The sequence below is a fragment of the Drosophila teissieri genome, chromosome 3L (genome assembly GCF_016746235.2).
Source record: "Drosophila teissieri strain GT53w chromosome 3L, Prin_Dtei_1.1, whole genome shotgun sequence".
Classification (NCBI taxonomy): Eukaryota; Metazoa; Arthropoda; class Insecta; order Diptera; family Drosophilidae; genus Drosophila; species Drosophila teissieri.
In genome coordinates, this window is record NC_053031.1 from 12,623,563 (window position 1) to 12,647,955 (window position 24,393).

The 24,393-nt window shown below is 44.7% G+C and overlaps 5 protein-coding genes across 6 annotated transcripts; 2 read left to right on the plus strand and 3 right to left on the minus strand.

Moving 5' to 3' along the window:
• Positions 1–135: 135 nt before the first annotated feature.
• Positions 136–15,296, minus strand: LOC122616651. The gene is made up of 16 exons (XM_043792186.1): positions 14,917–15,296; positions 13,586–14,023; positions 12,454–12,531; positions 12,184–12,232; positions 11,300–12,130; positions 9,063–9,444; positions 8,218–8,394; positions 5,697–5,869; positions 5,493–5,627; positions 4,872–5,410; positions 4,741–4,812; positions 4,491–4,660; positions 3,639–4,420; positions 2,340–2,732; positions 332–2,280; positions 136–272 (listed from the first exon to the last, which is right to left on the minus strand). The coding sequence occupies exons 1-16, from the start codon at positions 14,959–14,961 to the stop codon at positions 171–173; spliced, it is 6,315 nt and encodes a 2,104-aa protein (XP_043648121.1). The 5' UTR covers positions 14,962–15,296; the 3' UTR covers positions 136–170.
• Positions 3,373–6,146, minus strand: LOC122616324. Of its 2 annotated transcripts, XM_043791736.1 has the most exons (7): positions 5,940–6,145; positions 5,697–5,869; positions 5,493–5,627; positions 4,872–5,410; positions 4,723–4,812; positions 4,491–4,660; positions 3,377–4,420 (listed from the first exon to the last, which is right to left on the minus strand). In XM_043791736.1, exons 1-7 carry the CDS (start codon positions 6,041–6,043, stop codon positions 3,583–3,585), a joined length of 2,049 nt encoding a protein of 682 aa, XP_043647671.1. In that variant the 5' UTR covers positions 6,044–6,145; the 3' UTR covers positions 3,377–3,582. The 2 variants fall into 2 exon arrangements, with proteins under 2 accessions (XP_043647670.1, XP_043647671.1); XM_043791735.1 differs by having other exon boundaries at positions 3,373–4,420; positions 5,493–5,869; positions 5,940–6,146.
• LOC122616322 (translocation protein SEC63 homolog) lies at positions 6,591–10,450 on the plus strand. Its single transcript, XM_043791734.1, has 4 exons — positions 6,591–7,055; positions 7,844–8,553; positions 8,622–9,870; positions 9,933–10,450. Exons 1-4 carry the CDS (start codon positions 6,932–6,934, stop codon positions 10,109–10,111), a joined length of 2,262 nt encoding a protein of 753 aa, XP_043647669.1. The 5' UTR covers positions 6,591–6,931; the 3' UTR covers positions 10,112–10,450.
• Positions 15,297–15,766: 470 nt separating the features above from the next.
• Positions 15,767–18,933, plus strand: LOC122618499 (akirin). Its single transcript, XM_043794978.1, has 4 exons — positions 15,767–16,114; positions 17,630–18,001; positions 18,093–18,449; positions 18,506–18,933. The coding sequence occupies exons 2-4, from the start codon at positions 17,758–17,760 to the stop codon at positions 18,514–18,516; spliced, it is 612 nt and encodes a 203-aa protein (XP_043650913.1). The 5' UTR covers positions 15,767–16,114; positions 17,630–17,757; the 3' UTR covers positions 18,517–18,933.
• Positions 18,934–20,361: 1,428 nt separating this feature from the next.
• On the minus strand, positions 20,362–24,264 carry LOC122618498 (sphingomyelin synthase-related 1). The gene is made up of 4 exons (XM_043794977.1): positions 23,408–24,264; positions 21,244–21,747; positions 21,021–21,187; positions 20,362–20,955 (listed from the first exon to the last, which is right to left on the minus strand). The coding sequence occupies exons 1-4, from the start codon at positions 23,991–23,993 to the stop codon at positions 20,440–20,442; spliced, it is 1,773 nt and encodes a 590-aa protein (XP_043650912.1). The 5' UTR covers positions 23,994–24,264; the 3' UTR covers positions 20,362–20,439.
• Between the last annotated feature and the right edge of the window lie 129 nt (positions 24,265–24,393).

A 24,393-nucleotide genomic window follows, 5' to 3' on the forward strand; every position in this document is an offset into this window, starting at 1 on the left:
AAAAAATAAATTTTTCAAAAACCCTTTTCTTAACCTTTCAAAAATAAGTTTTCTGTTTGAATTTTTGTATTTAAATATAAAACAATTTAACGTAGAATTACGTTACCGTATGCTTGGTATGTACATAAGTTAGTCATCATTTCTTATATATAAGCTTTGTTTTCAGGAGACTAAGAATCCTGCTCAATCATATCCATCAGCTGCAGAAACTCCTGGGAAGCGCCATCAACTTCGTTTTCCGCATCGCCGTACTCCTCATAATCATCGTCGTCCTGAAGAAGAATCAGATTTAAGTATTGGAATAAATGTCAGTAGAAGTTTTGCAACCTACCTCGAAACCAAAGCAGTTTTTGGCACTAATCTTGGAGTTGGCGCTCGGCTCGTGCTTGACCAACACCTCCTCGTCGCCATTAACCAGCTCAACGACCATAACCTCGCCGTCATCCCCTTGCCATTCCACGGTGAAGTCCGAGTTGTCCGGCTCCTCCTTGATATGGAACGTCTTGGTGCCCCGTTGGCTTCGGAGGCGCTGATTGATGATCATCGGTTGCTTTTCGGAGGCGGCAAGCCTTGCCTGTTTGTTGATAATAACAGGTGCGGGCTTAGTTCTCTGCCGGATCGGATCGCTGACTATGGTTTCCACATCTTCAGGCTCTTCACCCTCCGAGTTCTCTGGCTCGATTTCAGCTAGGTCATAGCTCTCTGGGTTGTCTTCCTCTTCGTTGTCCTCCTGGTCCTCATCCACATACTGATCCTTGATCAACGTGATGACAGTGCCATCCTTCTGGAGTCGCACATTTCTGCCCAACTTAAGGCGATGCCGCTTTTCGCGAGCATTTGCCGAATCGTCGTGAATCTCCATGTGTCTCATTAGATTACCCTTGTGGGTAAACTCCCGCGGACAGCTCGGGCACTTGTGCAGTTTCGCGCGCGGCGCTGGTGGCTGATACTCTTCGTTGTGTACGAGATTCATATGGCGACGCAGCAATTGACGCTGCCGGAAGGCCTGTGGGCACTGTTCGCAGTGGAACGGCTTTTCGTCCAGATGGATGAGCATGTGTGAGGCCAGGTGGCGTTGGGTGACCGAAGCGTAGCTGCAGAGCTTGCAGCTGTAGCACTTCTCGCCCTCGTGCGACTTTACGTGCAGCTTGTATTGATAGCGGTCGGGTAGCTGCTGGCCACAGCGCCGGCAAGTGATCGGCACATCAGAGGTGTGCATGTGCTTGATGTGAATGCGCAGGTCAGCCTTCCGCCCGCAAGTCGTCGGACAGAAGTTGCACTGAAAGACGGGCTTGTCGACCACGCTGTGGATGAGCTTGTGGGCCTTCAGGGAGTTGGACTGCGTGAATCGTGACTTGCAGATGTCGCATTGGTACTTCTTCTCGCCCGTGTGGATCACCATGTGTCGCTTCAGCTTGAACATGTCCTGCGAGGCGTAGGTGCAGTGCGGACATTGATATGGTCTCTCGCCCGTATGGCAGGTCATGTGGCGGCGCAGTTTGGTCAGTTCCACGCTGGCGTAGGTGCACTCCGTGCACTTGTGCGGTTTTTCCTTGGTGTGCTTGTAGCGCGTGTGACGGACCAGCTCTCCGCTGGTGGTGAAGGCGCTTTCGCAGAGCTTACACTTGTGCGGCTTCTTGCCCATGTGCGTGTTTACGTGATTTTGCAATCCCACGTTCGATCGGAAGGACCTCTCGCAGATGGAGCATTTGAAGGATGGCTCGACGTCATGACTCCGGGAGTGGCGCGTGATCAAAAACTTCTTGTTCGCCGTATACGGGCAGTGTGGGCATGAGTACTTATGTCCCGAAGCATTTGAGTTCTGGCTGGTAGAAGCTGGCTTCAGCTTCACCTCCTTGTTGCTTAGCACAAAATCTACGTCCTTCTTGTCCGCACTCTCATCCTCTGTCGCATTGTCCTCAAACTCGTACACCTCAGCCTCGTTTGGCGCCAGGGTAGCTGAGACAGCATCTACGGCAGCTTCGTCTACGGCGTAGTCCGACAATTCGGTCACCATTGTACTGATGTCGGGCTCATCTACCAGCTCCTCGAGCTCGCGCTCCAAATCGATCGGTTCGGGCTTCGGTATGACAGGATTCTTTCTCGGCCTGCCCCTGGGTGCCGGTACCTTGACCACTGGTGTCGGCGGGGGTGGCATAGCAGATTGCTTCGTCTTGGCTGCAGCTGCTCGGGCAGGACGAACGCTAATTGCCTTGGAGTCTGGGGCAGGTTTCGAAGTAGCCGCCTTGGGTGTCGATTTGGCTGGGCGCAAATTGATGGCTGAGAAAGAGTCGTATAAGTGATGAAATACACATACAGATATGGCAAAGAGTACTCACATTTATTGGTGGCTGTACTGACAACGGAACGTGTGCCTTTCCCAGGCTTGCCAGTCTGTTTGATCTTCTTTTGGAGCTCTTTTTGTTTCTTGGGCGTAGTCTTGATGTAGCAGTTGCCCTCGTCATCTATGAAGTACTTGTCCTCGTCGTCTTCCTCCTCCGCTTCCTCCAATTCAGCCAACTGCTCCAGGACCTCCGCATCCTCCTCCAGCGGTTTCGATCCGCCCGCCTCCTCATCATTTTCATCCAAGTCGATGGCCTCGGCACTAATGGCCTCCAAAATTGTGTTCACCACCTTCTCATCGCTGTTGCCTTCGATTTCCTTATGGAAATTGTTAAGGAAGGACTGCAGATCCTCAGGGTCCTCGTCCTTTTTTGTCCTCCTAGGCATTCCTATGGGCAAATTGGATTGTTTTAGTGGCGACCCACAGCGGATGACCGGGATCCCGAAGAGGGCGCTTATCGATTTCTCGCAGCGACCAATTGTAATCCCGCTTGATTCAATTTACCTACCGGCACTGAATGACCAACAAATAATAAGTTGAAAAGGACGCCGGTTGTCGTTATTGTTGTTAAATGTACAATTTAATTCGCGTCCACAAGAAACAGCTGCCCATTTCTAATAAAAGATGGCGACATATAGCATCAGTACGGCCAGCTATCGATAGTTCGATTGGTTTCGTATCTTGTCATCTCTATATATACTATCTTGAATTTTTGATAACAGAAAATATCTTAACATCAGCTAAAATAGTTTACTATCAAACATTAATACATTTTATGGCAAATTGAGCAACAACGAAAATGATTTGCCCGACCTCTTGCCTGTTCCCAAAAGCATCAAGTTCCCCAACACAAATACTAATCCTTTTATTTATTGCCCCAGATGACATCATATCAACATATGTATATGAATATATACATGTGCATTTCTCTTTACAATTAAAAAATCCCAGGTAGATTAGTGGATGAATCACATATACTGCTTGTAAACCGGATATTAGACTCGTTGCATTGAGGAAGTACCAATTTCAGCAGTATAAAACAAATCTTTATTCATAAAATATTATCAATATGTCAATTTGTGCTCCAATTTGAGTAAGATATGTCAATGATTATTTGCGTATAAAAATTTGTGCGCATATTTGGTTACATGTCTATAAAACTATCTTTCTTTTTTGTGGTTTAACAACAAGGCAAAATTTATCACAAGCTTTCGCCATTCAAGTCCCAATTCAAACATTTACACGGGACGAATGCTGAAGTAGCCGACACACTTTGGGCACCTTTGAAGTACACCCGGGAACGCATTTGGGTTGAGGGTGAGGAAGTACGCCCTGACGGCATCTATGATATCGGTAGTGTGATCCGCAATCACAGAATATGGCATGTCTCTATAGTTCCATAAAATCTGCCTCAAAATTCGATACAGAACAGACTCCGTTGATATATAGAACTTTAGCACCGAGGTCAGGTTTTCCAGCATGGTGTCCATGAAGGTTTGGGTCAGATTCATAATAAAGTCAAAGACTTCTGGTTCAAGGTTATTTGCCATGCCGTTGATTAGATGCTCAAAGCTTTCAGCATTGATCACGTGCTCAAAGATGATTGTTCCATATTTCTGCATTGCGAAAACAACACCGCTCACCACCACGGAGCTCATCTCTAAGATAAACACGCCGGCGGCATAAGTACTTGGTTCCGGTCGGGGATGGGATGTGGGCAGCGGTCCGATTAGTCGGGAAACCTGGTTAACGCCGTCCAGTTGCAGGCGACCTGACCCCGCATGGCTACCGGGAATGGGCTGACTTACTGTGCCTAGGACATTCGGTCCTTGGTTATGCTGTACACTGGCTCGCAGTTCCGCTCCCGTCGTCTGTACCTCGCCATTTAGCAAAAAGCCGGTGCCCTCGGATGCAAATGAGTATCGCACGCCCTCCTGATTCAAGTTTCTGTTGATCTTATAAAGATCATTAAACTCCTGAGGCGACATTTCGTTTACGTTGCGTATAATGTCCAGCTTCCCGCGAGTGTTGCCATTCATCCGAACGGTCTCCCTGGAAGCCTTGTCAAAGGCTCGTCTAATAGAAGAAAGTTAGTTTTGAAAAACTCTTGTTCAGGACAGAATGTATCTCATTGAACGTTATTCACCTCTGTCTATTAGAAAGATTTCTACGATAGTCGGCAATATTAGCATTGCTTGTCTCATTAATTATGGTAGAAGCCAATTTAAAGTTGTAGACACTGTGCGTGAGCAGCACCAACGATGCGGACAGTTGCAGAACATCCATTCCAGTAATGTCATCACCATCTTTTGCTTTCTGTGGGAAGCAGAGTTCATTAGCTTTGATGTTGCAGCTATGGGGATCTCAATGAGACTTGCCAATATCAGATCCAGCACACCGTTGGCCACTCCAGTGCCCGAAACCACGATCGAGGATATGTTCATGCCATTCACAGTCATTTGGGTGATCTATATCATAATTTTGGGGTAATGTTCAATGCTCTTACGGTGGGGGGCTAACGACTCACCGCTCCCACTTCGCGTCCGGCATTTGTGGCCGTTGTTAAGGCTGTGGTGGCGCCAGCCGCTCCCAATCCAACAGCGCCAGCAATCACGCCCAGCCAATGACCACGCGCCTCACGGTCCGTCACATTGATAGACTGCTCGTGTTGGCTGCGATCGACTAACCTGCTGCCAGAACGCGTTGTGGCGTATCCAGCACTGGCCAAACCTACTCCTCCCGCTATGGCCATCACCGGACCGGATACCGGCAGCGTTAGCAGGGCAGCTATAGGCACGCAGGCAGCAAGAAATCCTCCGACTGCCGAACCAGTATCCAGGTAGCCAAGCACCCTTCTGTTGGTGGTGCCCGCCGGCGTTATGTACTTATCCAGACGTACTTGATCGCTGACCAGGCGGTAAATACCCCTCTCTGGGGCCACCATCACTCCGGCGGGCAACTCGTTGCTTTCCACATACTGTTCCCAGTTTTGGTAGACCCGACCCAACTCATCGATAAATAGATTGCAGCAATTCGAGCTATCGCTGCTGGTGCCACTGCTGTCAGCTGAGGAATCAGAGAGTAATACAAAATGCTTATCTTATGGCATGAATAAAAAAAAAAACATATAGGTGCCAGGATTACTCACTGACGCAGCGACGGGCCCGAAAGACTGGGTGCACACTGAAAGCTCTGCAGTCCTCGGCGCGATTAACGTCCGTTTCGTCAGTTACCACCATTACGTAAATGATCGCCGTTAGCGATTGACGGTTGGTATATTTTCCTGGCAGACAAATGTAGGCAGTTAAGCAAACGAAAAAGTATGCTTTAAAATCAGAAAAACCCAACTCACGTTGCTCCCAAACGGCATCGAAAATGATCTGACGGGCCCGCTCATTATCTGCGTTTAACTTTAACCGGATTTTTTCATTTTCCCGAGTTTCAGTTCCAGTTCGCGGTGGCGGAGAATCACGAATCAGTTCACAGAGTTTTCTCTTCAGCACGTGAGCTTGTTCATGGGACAACCTAAAGGGGAATACGGAAAAACCCAACTCAAACACTTTAGCGAACATAAATTCTATTGCGCAGTACTTACAGATCCCAGATAATCTCTTCGGCGTAACCAAGTGACTCCGCAAAGTTTTGCTGCACTTCCCGTGCGGTGCGGTTAACTTGCGGGTTTGCCGTACTCTCTGCCATATTTATGACTTCACCTTTCCGTTGCCACAGCTGTGCTGCTAATGGAATGTTACCGGGAAATCACCAGCTTTTATGCGCCAACTTCGTTGTCTGCCACACTTATCCCGCGATCTCACTTAAAATACCAAAAAGGCAAGCCAGTAAAAAAGCCCTAAAGCGGTCATACCTTTAATTGGTTAAATAATAGCCCATTACCACTGTCACCATCTTCGCTAATTCTTAATGCTGTTAAAAAGCTAAAACAAAAGTGTAATGAGAAGATATTTTATTTGTATTCATAGCTGGCACACAGAAAAGCTCTCGTTGCTTATGGGTTACTTGAAATATTATAAAAAAAAAACACCCAAAACTATTTAAAAATATATATTTATTACAAATTTGCTGAAAGAAACTTTTATAACTTGTTAACCTAGGGCAAATCGTAATATATCAATAATCAAGTTCAAAAATTAGTATCGCCAGCCTTGGCATCCCTAAACTATGGATGCTGCAACCTACCTATCGATTACCGCGCAATCGAACCGGCTCCGCTCCAGCTACGTCTATCGGTTCCAGCACGAGCCAAACAACCCTACGTGTCAGTCTCATGCGTCGGTGTAAATACAGAGTTTTTTAAGTTCGCGGCTTGCCAATCTCGCGAAATCTTGCAGCAGCAGCAGCAACAGCTTCTGCCCAATTCGACTTCAACGCCCGCCGATCGCCGCGTGTCGATCGTAAATCCACGGGGCGGAGCGATTAAAGCGATAACTCCAACGCGACAGCAACATCAGCTGGAGCCGCCGGAGGAAAAGTGCAAGGGAAAGCGGCAGTGAAAGGAACGTAGCCAAGAGGCAGTGCCAGACAAAACATAAAACACAAAATACAAATTACATATAGTCGCTGCCGGAGATGGCGGGTCAAAAGTTCCAGTATGATGAGAGCGGCGGAACGTTCTACTACTTTGTGTTATCGTTCTTGGCGCTAATATTGATACCGACCACCATTTACTATTGGCCACGTAAAAAGAAAGAAGGTAAGTGCCGCTTCCCAGGCGATTTTAATCGCACTCTCTCCGCTCTTTTTTTTTTTTTTTGCTTTTATTTTAATTTTCCACCTGCAGCTGTGCGCGAGTGCGAGTGTGTGTGAGTGCTAGTAAGACATAGACATACATGTGATTACCCCGCTCTCGTTCTCTCCACCCACTCTCCTCCTGCCATCGAGCTCCGCGGCAAATGGACACGTTCCAATAAGTTATTCTAACAACGTCAGCTCATCGTCTTCGTATGGGTGAAAGCTGCGATTACCGCAAGTCGAGCTCTCTTCATTTCCCAATTGGGACAGCGCACTCTACGCTCCGGAAGCGTTTATGCGTAGCGAAAATCGAGATAACTCCACTATCATCGCGATCGATGGAGTGTTCAAGAGCGAGTTACCTTTGACTTATCGCGATCTTGCTGTTTTTCGTGCACGGGTCAAGCGTGTGCACTTTGCACACACACTCGCTGACCAATCGGGTACTCTCTTGAGATTTTCCTCTCGCGGGATTTTCATTTCTGTAACGCTGGCATTCCCGGTAAAAATACGAAAATGTAATATGCATACACCTCATCTAATTTTAAGAGTACTTTTAAAGTCACTCACTGTGTCTAAAGAAAAATGGTACTGCTTAAAATATAATTCTATTTAATTGAAATTTAAAGTCAATTATTTGATATTCCTATAGTAGCTAACCTCTAAAGATTATCGTATTATTGTAATATTATCAAATAACCTTTATAACACCTGTACTGACCCAATTTTCGTATACGCATGTACTTGTAGATAACAGCAAGCTCAAAGAGGAATGTCAGTGCGCCGACTGCCAGAAAAAGAAGACCATCTTGGCCAATGCTGAGCCGTACAGGGCTCTGACGTCATGGACCATCAAGCTGACCATTGTGCTCGGCTGGGCCCTGTTGCTCTTTCTCACGTACCGCGTCTCACAGTTCGACTACGAGATGGCCAGCTTCGATCCGTTCGAGATCCTGAATGTGCCGCCAACGTCATCGCAGGCCGAGATCAAGAAGGCCTACTATCGGCTGTCCAAGGTGCTGCATCCCGACAAGGAGACGGGTGACGAGAAGTCCTTCATGATGCTGAGCAAAGCGTACCAGGCGCTCACCGACGATGTGGCCAAGGAGAACTACGAGAAGTACGGTAATCCGGATGGACCGGGTGCCATGTCCTTTGGCATCGCCCTGCCCTCGTGGATTGTGGAGAAGGAGAACAGCGTTTGGGTTTTGGGACTGTACGGCCTGGTCTTCATGGTGGCCATGCCCTCGGCGGTGGGTGTTTGGTGGTACCGATCCATCCGCTTCAGTGGCGACAAGGTGCTGCTGGATACCACTCAGATGTACTTCTACTTTATCCACAAGACACCGCACATGCTGCTTAAGCGGGCACTTATGGTGCTGGCGGCCAGTTTGGAGTTTGACAAGCGCCACAACTCGCAAGTCCAGGAGCGCCAGTCGGACAACGACGAGGTGCCGGCGGTGAGTGCATTTTCTGGGCATTTCCCTACTTTGTGCGGTTACAAATGACACTCCCTTTTCCTATACAGCTCATTCGACAGCTGCCCAACCTGAATGAGAAGTGCAAGGAGCATCCGCTGTGCCGCATGTACTCCATCAAGGCCCGCGCCATCCTGCATGCCCATCTCAGTCGCATGCCCCTCAATCCGGAAACCCTGGAGCGTGATCGCCAGTTTGTGGTGAAGAAGTGTCCGTATTTGGTACAAGAAATGGTCTCCTGCGTCCACCAGCTGGTCATGATGGCCTATGCTCGACGTGTGCCCCGACTGCCCAGCATCGAAACGATTGAAAACTGCATGAAGATGTCACCGATGATTATCCAAGGCCTGTGGGAGTTCAAATCGCCACTGCTGCAGTTGCCCCACCTCACCGAGGACCATCTGTACTTCATGAACAAGAAGAGGCACGTCAAGAACCTGCAGCAATTCGCCCAACTCAAGCCGGAAGAGAGCCGTCAGCTGCTAAAAAACCTATCGGACTTTGAGTACGAGAACACGATGAAAGTGCTGGGCAAGATGCCGCTGATTGACTTCTCCATTCGTTGCGAGGTCATCGACGATGAGAACACCAATGTGGTAACCGCCGGGGCCATAGTTACGGTCACGGTTACGCTGGAGCGCAAGGACATGAAGACGCTCTTCGGGGACACAAAGGCACCTGAGAAGCAGGGCATCAAGGATGAGGCCAACGAAGAGGCTGCCGGTGATGAGGATGAGGCTGCTGCCGCTGCGCCGGTTAAGAAGGCTTCCGCCTGGGCAAAGCCACGTAAAGGTGGAAAGGGAAAGGGTGGTAAGAAACCAGCCCAGAACCAGAAAAACCAGAAGAAGGTGCCGGCAAAGGCTGCGACCACAGCTACGAACACGACATCCGAGGATCAAGCGGCGGCGGGTAATTCCGATGCCGAATCAGAGGCCGGAAATGCGGAAGGCAGCGATGTGGAATCAGCTGCTGGCAGTGGCAGCGAGGATGAGGAGAAGGGCAAGAACAACTCCTCGCTGGACGACGACGATGACGAGGAGTGGGAGCGACTGCAAGCTAAGCTTAACAAGAGGGAGCGACTCGAGGGCAAGTCTCGGCTGTCGCACACCGTCCACTGCCCCTACTTCCCCGAGGAGAAGCAGGAGTACTGGTGGACCTACATATGCGATCGCAAGTCCCGCACCCTGCTGACGGCGCCCTATCACGTGACCAATCTGGTTGAGAAGGAGGAGATCCAGCTAAAGTTCACTGCGCCGCGCTGGCCAGGCGTCTACACGTTCACCGTTTGCCTGAGATCGGGTGAGTTTCTGTTACAGATCCGGTTGAATTAGGCCAGCATTGAATTGTTACCTCTGTTTCAGACTCCTATTTGGGCATGGACCAGCAGCAGGAGCTTAAACTGGATGTGCAGAAGGCGCCCGCACCACCGACAGATCATCCTCAGTGGGATCTGAGCGAATCGGAGCCGGAGCACACCGACCAGCAGGAGAACCTCAGCGACTACACCACAGATACGTCCGATGAGGAGGACAGCGACTAGATCTAGATGGAAAGAGCGACGGACGGCTGGACGTCCCGAATCCGAAGAACCCCCAATCAACCTCAACCTCCACTCTTTTTTTGTGGGAGGGAAGAGAAGCCTCTTTGTTTTCCTTTTAGTAAATGAGTTTCGCGTGGCGGCGGATGCACACCAATGCGACCCTTCCTTCGCATTTTTACTAGTTTTGTAATGGAAAAGACCCCGAACTAGTGCGTAAATAACTATAACTTCATTTTACCGTGTACTGTACTAAACATAATTATAATGTACTGTATATTTAATTATTTGGATACAAGAACTAAAAGTGAGACACGTAAATACAAAAGTCTATTGATATTACTAATCTTTTGTTGTGTTATAAACTGAAAAAAAAAACCCACGGGCTTGTTACGGCTTTCACTAATTTTGATGCTGAATCAACTTAAATTTACTGAACAATTGCTGAATTTTTAGTTAAACATTTTATTCATTTAAAAAAAAAGCATCACAATTACTTTAATTTAAACCATTCAAGTTATCCATAATTTTTTCTATAGTAAATGATATTAACATCGCTTAATCTTTAACGATTTTTAAGTTGACTGTTTTATTTTTGGTAAACATTAAGCAAATTTAATTGTTTGTAGCTTTTAGAAGTTTAATATATTTCGGAGCAACAGTAAATTCATTTTGTAATAAAGTAAAAACTTTTGTATCAATGCTACAGCATCGAATATTTAAGCAAAAACAGGTGAGAATTGCAACAAGCCCGAATAGTTTGTAAAAATCATAATATAAATTAAATCAAAGCTGGCGCTGCCTCTGCCAGCGTTAGCGTCGACGCCTACTGCGCAGCCGCTGCCCGCTCGCTGTCCAATAAGAGATCCGATTGGGAATCTGAAGTCTTCTTAGCTGCTGCTGGTGCTGCTGTTGTCGTTGGTAACTTCTTTCGTTTGTGTTATTGTAGACAGGAGCGAAAGGGTTAGAAATTGTAAATAAAAGTCAGAAAATGGCCTAAACTAGGGTTCATTACCCGTCACCAGATTCGTTATTAGTGGGTTCTTGTTTCTATTTACAAAACAGTTTCTTTAATTATTTGGCTAAATGTGCGAGTGCGAGTGTGTGTGTGTGAGTTTGTGCATTGGTATTGGTGATGCGGATGTCAGTGGGTTTCTGTTGTCGTTTAATCGATTTTGGTAGCGTTTGCTTATTCGTCTTCTTCGCTTTCTTCGTCGGAGGAATTCTCCTCAGCCGGTTTGCCTTCTTCATTTTCGGGCGTGGGTTCTGCCTCCGCTTCTGCTGCGGGTTTTTCCTTCTCGGTGGTTTCTTTTGCCTCCTCTTCGGTTTCATCTACAGATTGTTCTGCTGCACTTACTTCCTCGGGCTTTTCTTGGGTCTGATTTTCCTCTGATTTTGCTTCCTCTTCGTCTTTGGTACTGGCAACCTCAGATACTTCAGTACTTTCAACTTCATCGGACTCTTTGGTGTTGTCTGTTTCCTCCACTTTATCATCAACATCCACCGATTGTTCAGGCTTCTCACCTTCGGTACTCTCAACCTCTGACTTTGGAGCACTATCCGCCTCCGCGGGCTTTTCTGTTACACTTTCCTCAGATTTTTCCTGAACCTCCTCTGATTTATCATCCTCGTTGGCTTTGGTGCTCTCAGTTTCCTCAGCTTTTTCATCGCCGTCGTCCTTGGTACTTTCTGCATCTGATTTTTCAGCGGCATCGACATCCTCGGACTTTTCTTCATTGGTGGCCTCTGCCTCTAACTTTTCATCAGTATCAACATCCTCCGATGTTTCTGTGCTCTCATTTCCCTCTATGTTATCTTTAACATCCTCGGACTTTGCACCCTTATTATCTTTATCATCCTCGGACTTTTCATCCTCATCATCTGCAACATCCTCGGACTTTTTATCCTCATCATCTGCAACATCCTCGGATTTTACATCCTTATCATCTTTGGTACCCTCAACCTCTGATTCTTCCTTGGTATCCGCTTCCTCGGATTCTTCCTGCTTCTCACCTTCAGCTTCTTTACGGGGTAGAAATGTTGATTAGAGTCTAGGGAGAAACTTCCTACTTTACCTGCAGTTTCCTCCTCCTTTTTCTTATCCCCAGATTCTTCGGTTTCAGTCTTTTTGTGGGTGGTGGGATTAGGCGTGCGAATGTTTGTGGTTTGTTGATGGGTGGTTTTTGTATATTTTTTGGGAGGAGGAAAGTGGAAGTTGTATTTACATGAACTGATCTCTACAATCGCTGGGCTACTACGGTGCAAGATCATGCCTTTGTTAGCTCCTACAAGCTCTAAAACTCTAGAGTTATGGTTGGGCCATGCAGGATCTATCGAACTATTACCTTTTGCTCGGTACTATCTTGAGCGTCTTCAGCCTCGCCCTTTGAATTCTCCTTGTCCTCGCCGTCAACGTCTTCATTCTTTGGAGAATTACTCAATTGTTAGCAATGCTTTTACATTACGAAACTGTTTCGATAAAACCGGTCTTTAGCGCAACAACAGTGCTCAAGAATATTTTAGTACATCATCTTTCTGCGCTAACTAAAGACCAGCTTTGTAGAACCTCTTTATAGATATTTCGTAGTAGAAACGGCGTTGAGTAAGTTTAGTTGTCACATTCTCTTTGTTAAACTAGCCTTTGAGTTAATGATGTGGTGTTAGAGTTTAAGTGTGTTGCATAGTGTTAGAAAAACAAGCTTGCGGTTGGTTATAGTTCTTTAGTTAATACAAATATATTTCCTTTTATTACAGGGGCAGCGCTTTTTTATGTTTTAGCATTAACATAACGGCTGCACAATAAGTTTCAGCTCACTACACTAATCCAACTTAGGCTTAAGTGCTGGCGTGTATTCCGAGTCCTTACAGGTGTGTATAAATGGTACATACAAGTTGTTGGATGTAAGTTAATGAATATAAATATTTTGATTAAAATTGTCTTTTCTCCGGGGGCTAGCACAATCGAACGCCCTCGCTTAAATACGCTCATGAACTTAGCTTAAGAACCGCAGTCGTCATGGGAAGATATCCGATTTCTAGCTCTATAAAGTTGGGGGAATAGCTACCGATGAGGTCTAAAAAGTCTTTAAAAAACTAAGCCACTTGGGTTTAGTAAGATTATACAAATCTAAGATATCTCGTAGTTTAAAAAGTTAGGTTGTAAATTTCCTATAATTTCAAAGGGGTTTCAAGTTGATTGCACTTAATATTATGCAACAATCTTTATAACTACCCAAGACTCCCCGAACCCTATAGACATAGAAATCGCAGACGGGGGCTATAAATATGGATATAGAAAGTTGGTAGTGTCGGTGCTGTTAGGTAACATGGGGGGTTATATCTGCTGTTAACTGTGGGGCTTTAGTTTCAAGACGTTGCTGTTGTTAATTCTATTGCTCTGCTGCAGATGATCGCTGGCTGCGTTTGTTGCGTCGTAACAGTTAACGGAAAATACGTGAAAATAGCTCAAGTTCAAACCTCGGCCTTCTCCGCAGCCTCCTCCTCCTCCTTGACACCGCCATCGCCGGCCTCTGGTTTCTTCTCCTCCGCATCCGCAGCCGCCTCCGCTTCTGCCTCCTCCTTCTTGGCATCGCCGTTCTCCTGCTTCAGTTCGATTTGGGCGGTACTAACCGCCGTGGTGTCGGCGGGGGCCAGTTTGAGGAACACCTCCAGGGTGTCGATCTCGTTGGCCATGTCGAAGGCGTCGTAGTCGCCGCAGTACTCTTCGTCGTTGAAGAGCTGCGGAGGAAGCGGATGACGGGGCTCTGGGTCGCTGACCGTGCCGCCGTTGCTCGTCGATTTGTTCTGCATCAGCTCCTTCTCGGATTCCTTGCCGGGCTCCGTGATGTCCACCGTGTCGTACTTGATGTTCTTGCTGTCCAGAATCATCAGAACTCGCTGCTGGCGCTTCTTCACCTGGAAAAAAGATTTGGAGTGTCAGTGAGTGCACTTATTTGTACGAGTTGCTTTAAAGAAATTATATTAAAAATAAATTATCTCAACGATTTGTTCAGTGTAACTACCTTTAACAACACTGTTAATTACAGCGATGACAAATCGCTAATGAAATGTTACCGGCAAGCCCAAACGCACACAAGCACACGCAAAGCCAACTCCCCGGCAATATAAACATACGTACAAACAACGCGAGTACCTCACGATATGATAAAGCTAATTAAAATGGTTTGTTGCACCCCATCAGTTATCTTACGATAAGAATATGTATGTGTTTTCCTACGATTTTTTAAAGTGTACATAGGCAGGACAAAAACAAATTGTGAACCGTACAATGACCGTTATGTTTTTGTTCTTATTGGGAGAGGAATAACTTTGCCAATTGAACAAAGGCACCGAAAGAGAGAGGGGTAAGTGAATCACCATCACGCATGCACACACAGACACACGCACACACGCACCCACGCAACTGCGATCAATGGAAATCCCTCTCTTCCATGAACAATTTACAGTTCACAGTGGAATGAGCTTATATGGGCAATGAAATGTATGTTTGTTCTGCTTCTTGCCACCACTAACACTCGCACACAAGCACACTCACGAAAATACCCACTTGTTTTTCTTTGACTGTACAGACGTACAAACTTACATACCACACACTATATCATCATCATTGTCCAACGCACATACATACAAACACGAAACGCAGCAGAAGAAATAGAATTTGCAATGCGTTCGTCACCACTTTGGTTTTGTTCTTTTCCTTTTTATCTGTTTGCTGCTAATAACAGGGCCAAACATTCCAATAACATGACACTATTTCGGTCTTAAGCCCACCACGCCCACAAACTCACCTCCTTATTGCCGGACATGCCGCTGACGTAGACTTTCAATACCATTTTCGCAGATAACTGTGTCCTCGCACCGCAAATGAAATAATAATTTGCGACTAAAATCCGCTGGTTACTTTCACGGCGATTAAAAATATTTTTAGATCTTTTCTTTTCCTGCTTTCTTCCGTCCTGCGCCCCTACGTAATGTTTTTCCACTGGTGACGAAGGCACACGCACTGGGCAAGGTCGATGGTTTTATTGGTTGTAAAAACGGCGAAGACGCGGACACAAAATTGCCTGACAACGCTTATAAAAGTGCAAAAATATTTGATATCAGGAGTGGAAAATATTTCCTACTTTGTCGTTGAACCGAATGGTGTGACCGCGGTTTGATGGCTATAGAAAACCTTCCGGCTTATCAAATATACTAAATTTCCTTCTTTAAAATACTTTTACTGAAACGATTTAAAAAAATTATTTTTTTTATTAATACAGCTATAAGTTAATAATGCTCCCATGTAATATTCCAATTTTTTTAACATTTTAGAATGTATCAGCGACAGCTTTAAAATAAATTATATAAAATATTATTATGGAAGCTTTTTAAAGCACAGGTCCATCCAACATGTAGAACATCTAAGAGCATTTTTGATCCATTAAATAAGGCATACGAAATTAGTAGACTTTCATAAGTTACATAAAAGATAAAAGAACAGGTTTCTTTGTGTAAAAGAATAAATACACTTAAAATAAAATGTTTAAAAATAATTTGTTTTGGTAATTTTAAGTTTATTTTTGGTATATTATCGTACAACCGGATTGTATTTTTTGGTATATACTCATTAGCAGGGTGGCCAATCGTAACGGTCGCAGTGCGGTCACTCTGTTCACGTCCCGTCACGCAAGCATCGTCGTCCATTTTTGCCAAGAAGCGAGACGAAAATTTGTAAATTATAGCAAGCGAGTCGTAGAGGACGAACACCTATTGACAGTGCATTTCAGTGGCCTTTGGAATACTGCTCAAATAACCAGCAAGCAATAACATTACTAATATCTACCCAAAAACCTAAACTAAAAACTTAAATCGAAGTTGGAACGTAAATGTACGTGCGTATGTGCCAGCGGAGTAGTGGCACAATAAAAAAGTAAATAAAGCGCGTGTGAAGTGGTGCAGAAAGCGAATACACAGTCGGACGGCAAAACCGAGAAACGTATTAACGTAAGTGCGATGGTTGGAAAAGCTAATTCATTTTTTGTTCCACTGAAAAGCTGATAATGATATGCGATTCGACCATTTTTAAAATTTCATGAAATCAACATTCCAACTCACAACGGTGTGCGTGTGCGTGTCTCTGTGTGTGCAGGCGAGAGTGAGACAACTAGTGTGATCGCTTTGGCTGCTGCCGTTTCGGTTGCGTTTTTTTTTTAAACTAATCTCTGGCATTTGTCAAGTAAAAGAGTAAAACGTAAAACTCAAAAGCGCTTTAAACATGGCTCTAAAAATGTATTAATTGTGGGCAGAAACAGCAGTAGCAGACACATACACACGTGTTGCGGTTTATCGAGAGGGCAGTGTGCGTGTGTTAGTGCTGAAAACAGCTGGTACAGCTGCCGCTGCAGCGAAGAAGAAGAGGAGAAAGAAATGGGGAGAGAAAGAAGAACACGCTTATTATCCTGCGTAGTTTTCTTTTATCGGTGGTTGTTCTGCTATTAGGTTACAGTTTACACTTTTCTCTGTTTTCTTATTTTCCCTCTGCATTGCTATGCATTTTGTCGTTGTCGTTGTCGTGGTGGTTTTTTTTTGTATTGTCGGCCGTCCTTTAATTGCGCTGCGCTTCGTTTCATTGCTTTCCTTTGCTGTTCCTCCTTCTCTTCGGAGTTTCTGGATTCGTATTCCGATTCGGTTTCGCCCTTTTCCTGTGGCAACACCAGCTGCTAGCAGGGCATCGGTGCTGTCGGTGATATCCGGAAAAAGCTAGAACCCCCAATGAGGACAATTTCATTTTTAAAAGAAGTTTTTAAAAAGGTTTTGTCATTCCGTTTTAGAATTAGCCATGACACTATACGAATATAAAAATATGAATAATTGCTTACCAATTTGATTGAAAAATATAATTTAGACGTGTCGAATGTAAAATTGAGGGCAATAAACCAATTTTTTTTTGTTGACTTGACTTTGTTCACCTCTCTTTTGCCATGAAACGGCAGTCATCGAAGTCATTAAACTTTGGCTAACTTGGCATCTATAAGTTTTTACTGGCTTTTTACATATATTTTCTATGGATTTCATGGAAAAATAATTATACCCATTTGAAATCATTTTATTTTTGGCATGAGTAACTGTACTTTTTTATTCAATAATTAACTTGAAAAAAATGAGGAACAGCTTATAATTTCCAAAGTCCAACCTAGACAAAAGGCGGTGTATTTATAGCTTTAAAGCATCTGCTAGTTATCTTAACCCTTTGAATTATTTCCAAAATCAGGCCCCATAAGCGATAACATAAGAGAGCGTTCCATTGTTGCCCACTATGCAGATCTGGCGAGAAAAAGACCAAATCGTCAGCACTGGCGGCCATAAATCGCTGCACCATTTTCTTTTATCGGCTGCGTGTGCGTGAGTGCACGCCTGTGAATCCTGTTTTTTCCTTGAAACCAGTTTGTTGCCGTCTTTTCTCTGCCAGCAAGGTGTTCACTTCACCTTACTCATTCATTGTTTGTTTGGCCATTGCAGCCGACGCTTGATCATCCATCTGCAGCATCCATCATCCGGAATCGAGGCAATAATCAGCAGCTAGCGACAATCAAGCAAGCCATCTATTCATCAGAAGAGCACCGAGAAGTAGAACCTCAATCATAGCGATGGCCTGTGCAACCCTGAAACGCGCCCTAGACTGGGAGTCGATGAACCAGCGTCCTCCTAAGCGCCGGCGCTGCAATCCCTTTGGCCAGGCCGGGAACAACGCCGGTCCAGCGTCGCCGTCCCGTGACCGCGATGGTCCCAGCACCTCGGCTGGTCTGCCTCACACGCCCAGCAACCGATTCGCCAAGGACAACACCGAACCCAGTCCGTTCAGCGAGGCTTCGCTGGCCAAAATGTCTCCAGGTGAGTTAACAAGGTTGATGCTGGCAAGGGACGTCGGATCCCCCGCTAGTGGACATTACCTAAATGCACCTTTCTCCTTTCCGTATTACAGACAAAATGGCCGAGAGCTTGTGCAACGAGATCAAGAGACTGCACAAGCGCAAACAGCTGCCGATCACCTCGGCGGCTTTGGAGCGCATGCAGGATTCGGAGTCCAGCGGATCGGAGATGGGTCCGGAGAGTCCGCGTCGCCCGGACAGCCCACAGAACCTGATGCGCCACGGCGAGAAGGCCCTGTTCACGTTCAAGCAGGTGCAGCTCATTTGCGAGAGCATGATCAAGGAGCGCGAGAATCAGCTGAGGGAGCGCTACGAGTCCGTGCTGACCACCAAGCTGGCCGAACAGTATGATGCCTTCGTCAAGTTCACATATGATCAGATACAGCGTCGCTACGAGGCAGCGCCTAGCTGTGAGTTGAAACTAAGATACTTTATGGTTAAAATGCTAATTACCTTATCTTTACAGACCTGTCGTAAAGCTGTGTAGGCAGCTGGAGCCTCAGAAAAAAGAAATTAATAATTGCACTACGATCTTATGTGACGGTAGATCTACCGCGACAACAACAGCCCTCATAAACTAAAACAAACAACAAATAAGGAAACTAAAGCAAACGCAAAACAAACCAACAAAAAACCTAAAAAGCAAAAAACAGAAAAACAAACAAAAAAAAAAAACAAACTACAACATACATCGTGTTTAATATATTTTGAAATACACGCGAAGAAAGCAGTTATAGTTTATGCCTAGATTTACATATATATTGTATCGGTTAGCAGCAAAGGGATGAATTATTTAACAGCAAGCAGAAACCACAAAAGAATGAAACCAACAAAACTTGTTAAATTTATGTTTTTCACATAACGAAAATTCTAAATAAAATGACAAATATCTAATATGAAGAACTATAAGCACACCGCCACTGCAGACTTATATGGTGCATCCGTAGAGAACGATTCAATGAAACCTCAAACGTAGCTTCGTACATACATAACTGACCGACAGAATTGGCAAATATAATGTTAGGTACACATGTAGCATATAAGGTATGATGTAAAACGTATCAAACTACATATATTGTTTTTTGAAATAGTAATTTATGAGCGGAAGGCCACGAGCGAAGCAACAAAGATAACTCACAACTCATGAAGAACACTTTTCATAGTTTATTTTTGCATATTAGTTGTACACTAAGGCGAGAAACGAACGCTTGACTTTGCCTATTTTCTCGAGTATCGTTTGTTAATTGTTTCTTCCTTTGATGCGAATTATTGCAAAGTAATGTAAACACACAAAACAACTGAAATGTTTCGATTTGCTTTACACCATATGAAAATGAATACTGAAAAAAAAGGAGAACACAAACGTATAAAAGTTATTCATTAAGTCAAATTGAACGCTTTCTTATAATATACGCTTGACAGAAGATGTTTCATGTTCATTACAATTATTTTTTCACACCTTGAAGAATATATACAAGAATATATGATATATATATATTTTTCAATTACCGCAATCATACATACTTTATATTAGTAATTTAAACTTAAAATTAGTAAAGAAATGCCATTTTTATATTAAAACAAACAAAAATAAAATGATGAATTGTAGAAGCCCGCTGGTCTTTTCTTTTTAAAGCTTTTTATTCTGTTTGTAAAGCGAACTTTTAATTTCATCCGTTTGTAACCCACAATATTATTTATACCAACCCTTACTTTCCTAATAAAACTCAATTGGTTCAGGTTGTTCCAAATCCAGCTAATGGTAAATGATTAACAAGATTTTTTAATATAATTTACAAATCTAGCAAAACTTGGGCTTCTTTAAGGTGGGGAAAAGACTGAGCACAAATTAATTTTGTGCAAAACTTTCCATTTATGAATAAAATTAAATACTTCTTTACAGTGGTTTCTCCAGACTCTGAGAATATTCATTTTGATTTATTGATGTTTGTGCGTTCAACAGAAACTTTCCAAACTTAACACTAGTTAACTAAAAATACGCTTGATTCACATGCTTACAATTACATAATAATGCATTAAAAAGTCTTCAATAATAAATACAATTAGTTCAAAACTCAATTGAACGGAATGAGGAGGGTTATCTTATCATCATTATCAATTAAAAGCCGACGTGGAGCGTCTCCCGGCTACAAAAAAAACTTCGATATTCAAATTCCACAAGTAAACTAAGGAAAGACTCGACTCGACTCAGGGGGGATCTGACCCGGAAGGCACTACAAATGGTAGAATGCAGTCAATAATACAGGGGAGCTGTGAAAGGAAGGGGATCGATGGAAATTTCGAAATAAAAATATCAGTCGGTATGGTTGATTTCGGCATGTTTGCTTTTCGAAGAGCGACATCGATATACGAATGTGGAAGAGCGAATGACTGTGAGAATCAGAGATGCTTCTTTTCCTTCACCGGCGAATCCTTGGCGCTTTCCTGCCCCGCAGCAAACGTCGTTCGGGAGAAGGGGTCCACACTCGCATCCCTGAAGGTCTTCTTCTGGGTCTGCAAACCCTTTGCCGGCGCCGATGTTGCCGCTGTGGGTGTGGCCGCCGTGGCATGAGAGCTATTCAAATTCGTTTGACTCCCCTGACGACCCAATCCTCCGATCATGGACTGGTTAGGACTAAAGAAAGCGGCTGATGCTGTACCATTGCGCAAGCACTGATCAGATTCGCCCCCAAAAATGTGTGCCGATGAGTTGCCGGACAGCGGGGCATCCAGCCAGCAGCGCTTCACGGATATGGCCAATTGGTCCTTGGCCTTGAACATCTGTTCAATCATCCCATCGATAAGGGAGCCAAGTGAATCATATTCATTGGGCACCATTCCATCGACACTGCTCTCGAAGTAGCTAAACATGGGAAACCAAACACGCGTCCTTTTGGAGTCGCTTTGCATGAGAGCCTGTGAAACGAAGGAAATATTAGATAATAATTCAATATTTTAAGGAGAAATCCTTGAATGCTCACCCGGTTATTTGCTAGAGTATGATAATACAGAAACAGACGGGAGGTGATATAGAAGGCCACAAACACATCGATGGAGTAGTGCTCGTGGGCGGCCAGGATGAAGAATATGCCAAACATGTTGAGCAGCCAGGTCAGCGTGTGCAGGAAGTACAGATTTCGCGGCGTGTCTGAGAGATCAAAATAAGTCAGAGAATGCAAATTGCCAACAATAATAATAACTCACATTCTGTGATAAAGAAGTTGAGCAGGGTCAAGGCCACCGTGTGACCACTAAACATATAATCGCCGCAGGTCCTCACTCCCTGAATGGACATGCCCAGGCCGCTCCAGATGCGATAGGCCCGCGACATGCGGATGATTAAGGCGCCCACCATGTCCACATTGGGATCATCGATGGCAAAGTCCTTCTGGCTGCACTGCAGATGCGTTCCGGGCACGCTCAGCGATGTGATCAGCATGGTGACGCATCGCAGCAGGAAAACCGTGCCCGCCAGAGCGAAGAATCGCCTCAGAAGGACCAATCTGTACTTGTGGAAGATCAGCACGACCACCCAAATGGTGAACAGTAGCGAGCCGGTTATTTCGCACATATTGAAGGCCCACGGAATGTGCGGCACGTTGTCCAGGAAGATGTCCGGCAGCGGTGGATAGCGCTTCATATCCGGCACCCGCTCATGGACAATAACCATTGTTAACGAAGTTATCCAGGTGACAACGAACGAGTAGCCTGTTGATGGAGCAAAAAACTTGGTTACCATGCGGATTCAGACTGTGACTAACCTAGCTCTGCGCGTGGAAAAAATAATCATGGCATCGGCAATTTAGTCTGGAAACTCTAGGCTAGAACAAATTAAATCTTGAAAGTGTTGCATATACACTTTCTATATATTTCATTTCTAAAAAAATGTATATTATAAAGTTGAATCACAATGATGACTAAACACGATTTTCATCTTTGTATAACAATTTAGTGTATAATGCGCAAACCTTTTAACAAAGGAAAGAAACCTTTTCAGTTTATTATTGTTGGTAATGTAATTGACCCCATTCCGAAAGCGATAAAAGTGTAATATTTACTACCCAAAGAATTATCTTTCAGCAGCTTTATCTGCCAAAATATAGACTTATCTATTGAAGTGGCCATGACAAAAGAGAATAAACGCAGTTTGTAATGATGATAAAAACGCATTATCGAAATAAAAAGCCTCTGATAACAAATTAGCCTAGATAAGGCCATTGTTTTGTTTGGACTTTGTTCGCTTAAATATTCTATATATTCTTAAACGGAACATCAGTTTACAGACCTTTGAGTAACGCATATTAAAAAGCTAAACCTTATCAAAAACTAAATCAGTTTAACAATAATACGAATCAATATGCGCTTGGCTACAGTGTCTATGTTTTCTTTTGCCGCTAAGCTGTTGAAATTTCCACGTAAAGTAAGTCTGTCGTTTGAAGGGTATCATAAACAAATCGAAATTTGAAATTTAAGGCACGCAAAGTTACACAAAAGGCTCACAAAACCCGAGCGCAGAAATAATAAAACCAGTAAGTCAGAATGAGAGGCATATGAGTACACAAATAAATGCGAGCGGCGTCTCCACAAATAACCTCCAATGCTCGAAATAAATAATAATAGTAATGCGTCACTAGTGGTCAGAAACTATTTAATAATAGTTGCGAGTGACGTGTTTAGAACTCACAGCAAATGAACCCATGAACTCGAAGGTAAACTCGTTTACTTTTGTAGGATGGGCATAGTACAGCGAGTATAAGTGGGAATTCATGACGTATGGTCTGATTAAACATTTATAGCATGCGTGACATTGAACCTATTATTGTTGGCTTATCACTTAAGTCGTGATTATATTGGCTGATGAACTCCAGAAATATGTGTGCTAATAAAGCAACGTTTGTCACAAGGGAAGAGCCTATTTCTGGTTGTAGGAAAAGTTGCTGATTAATGCTGGCAAACATGACAAGAACTAATTGCAAGATATTTAAAAAGATCAAAGTGTATGTTTCTTCTTAGCTGGTTCGTTTGGATTACGAGCAAGAATATCAGAATGCTTATATAGTATATTTAAAGAGTGCCCAATACATTTCGCCAGTAAACTGAATCTGCGTAATTTATATGTCATAAGCACCATATGCATAAGCTTGCAATCTACGTATATGTATATATGTATACACAATAGTCATTCCCATGGGGAAACCTCTTACTTCTCGGTTATCGCAAGGAAAGTTTATGCCTGAATCGCGCTATAGAGAAAAGCTCTCGAGAATTGGCACACGACCGATAAGCCCGTAGAAGCAATCAATGGACAATTGACCTTCGTAATTGAAGGGGGGCAGGTTGTCGTCGGTGGGAACCGTGGACCACTCACCTAAGCTCATGGCGGTCTTGAAGTATTCCGGCGCCACATAGCGTCCGCCCATGCGCAAATAGGTATCGCAGTCGGACACATAGCTGGGGCACTCGACCTGCGGACAGGGGCACGTGGATGAGGAAGGTGGACCGCAGCCGGTGCCGGCCAGTGGCATGTAGACCGAGTTTCCGCCATGGCTCTCGATGCCCAGCATTACGGATTCCGCAGAGCTGTTCTTCACCAGCAGCTGTAGCTTGAGCACAGCCAGCCAGAATTTCTTGAGCTCCCCGAAGGTGAGTTTGTAGCCCAGTTTGTAGCGCATATCCCGTACATCTTCCTCGGTGAGCGAGAGCAGCACCTCCCCGTCGATGGCCTCCTGGCGCAGGCAGTCGAGCAGTGTTCTCGAAAAGTGCTCGGTGTAGGTGGCCCAACTGGTCACATTCTCGATCGACCAGTGGGCCACCAGCAGGGGATCCACGGGCTCCGGATCTGGCGATCCATTGGTCAGGTGCTTATCTGTACGGGTCACCTCATCCATTGTGACCAGTCCGCCGCCCTCGGAACGTGGCTGAGTCACCGGATCGCCAATTTCACCGTCGCACATCGCGCTTTCTTTTTTTCCGTTCGGTGTTCTTCTGGCTGTTTTCTTATGCGTTCAAATTTTGCGATTTATCCAATCCAAAACAATTGTGCGGCCGAACTCAGACGGAGTGCAACATTATTTCACTGCTGGCTGCTGCTGCGGCGCATAATTAACACCTCACTTATTGCGCGTCCAACGTTTGTTGATGTAAAAGCACATTTAATTTTTGGTTTGGTTACTTGTAAAATTCAGACTACTCAGTTGTTCCGTTCAGAGAGCGAGCGAGAGAGCAGAGCGAGTGAGCGACTATGCTGCGGGCGGGAGCGAGATAACAACGGCGAACAGCTGTTTGCGGCTATCGATAGTTGTTGGGCACGCCATCGTTATCGTTGGACAGTTACTGACACATTTTCTGCGTGTT

Coding starts and splice junctions, on each gene's coding strand:
- LOC122618498 (XM_043794977.1), bottom strand. CDS start 23,993: ATGTGCGACGGTGAAATTGGCGATCCGGTGACTCAGCCACGTTCCGAG. Junction 21,188..21,243: donor CAACTTCTTTATCACAGAAT/GTGAGTTATTAT, acceptor TTGATCTCTCAG/ACACGCCGCGAAATCTGTAC. Junction 20,956..21,020: donor ATACTCTAGCAAATAACCGG/GTGAGCATTCAA, acceptor TTCGTTTCACAG/GCTCTCATGCAAAGCGACTC.
- LOC122616322 (XM_043791734.1), top strand. CDS start 6,932: ATGGCGGGTCAAAAGTTCCAGTATGATGAGAGCGGCGGAACGTTCTAC. Junction 7,056..7,843: donor GCCACGTAAAAAGAAAGAAG/GTAAGTGCCGCT, acceptor ATGTACTTGTAG/ATAACAGCAAGCTCAAAGAG. Junction 8,554..8,621: donor ACAACGACGAGGTGCCGGCG/GTGAGTGCATTT, acceptor TTTCCTATACAG/CTCATTCGACAGCTGCCCAA.
- LOC122616324 (XM_043791735.1), bottom strand. CDS start 6,043: ATGGCAGAGAGTACGGCAAACCCGCAAGTTAACCGCACCGCACGGGAA. Junction 5,411..5,492: donor TCGGGCCCGTCGCTGCGTCA/GTGAGTAATCCT, acceptor CTGATTCCTCAG/CTGACAGCAGTGGCACCAGC. Junction 4,421..4,490: donor AATCTTTCTAATAGACAGAG/GTGAATAACGTT, acceptor TTCTTCTATTAG/ACGAGCCTTTGACAAGGCTT.
- LOC122616651 (XM_043792186.1), bottom strand. CDS start 14,961: ATGGTATTGAAAGTCTACGTCAGCGGCATGTCCGGCAATAAGGAG. Junction 12,131..12,183: donor AAAGGAGGAGGAAACTGCAG/GTAAAGTAGGAA, acceptor TACCCCGTAAAG/AAGCTGAAGGTGAGAAGCAG. Junction 2,733..3,638: donor CAACCCAAATGCGTTCCCGG/GTGTACTTCAAA, acceptor ATTTGCCCATAG/GAATGCCTAGGAGGACAAAA.
- LOC122618499 (XM_043794978.1), top strand. CDS start 17,758: ATGGCCTGTGCAACCCTGAAACGCGCCCTAGACTGGGAGTCGATGAAC. Junction 18,002..18,092: donor GCTGGCCAAAATGTCTCCAG/GTGAGTTAACAA, acceptor TCCGTATTACAG/ACAAAATGGCCGAGAGCTTG.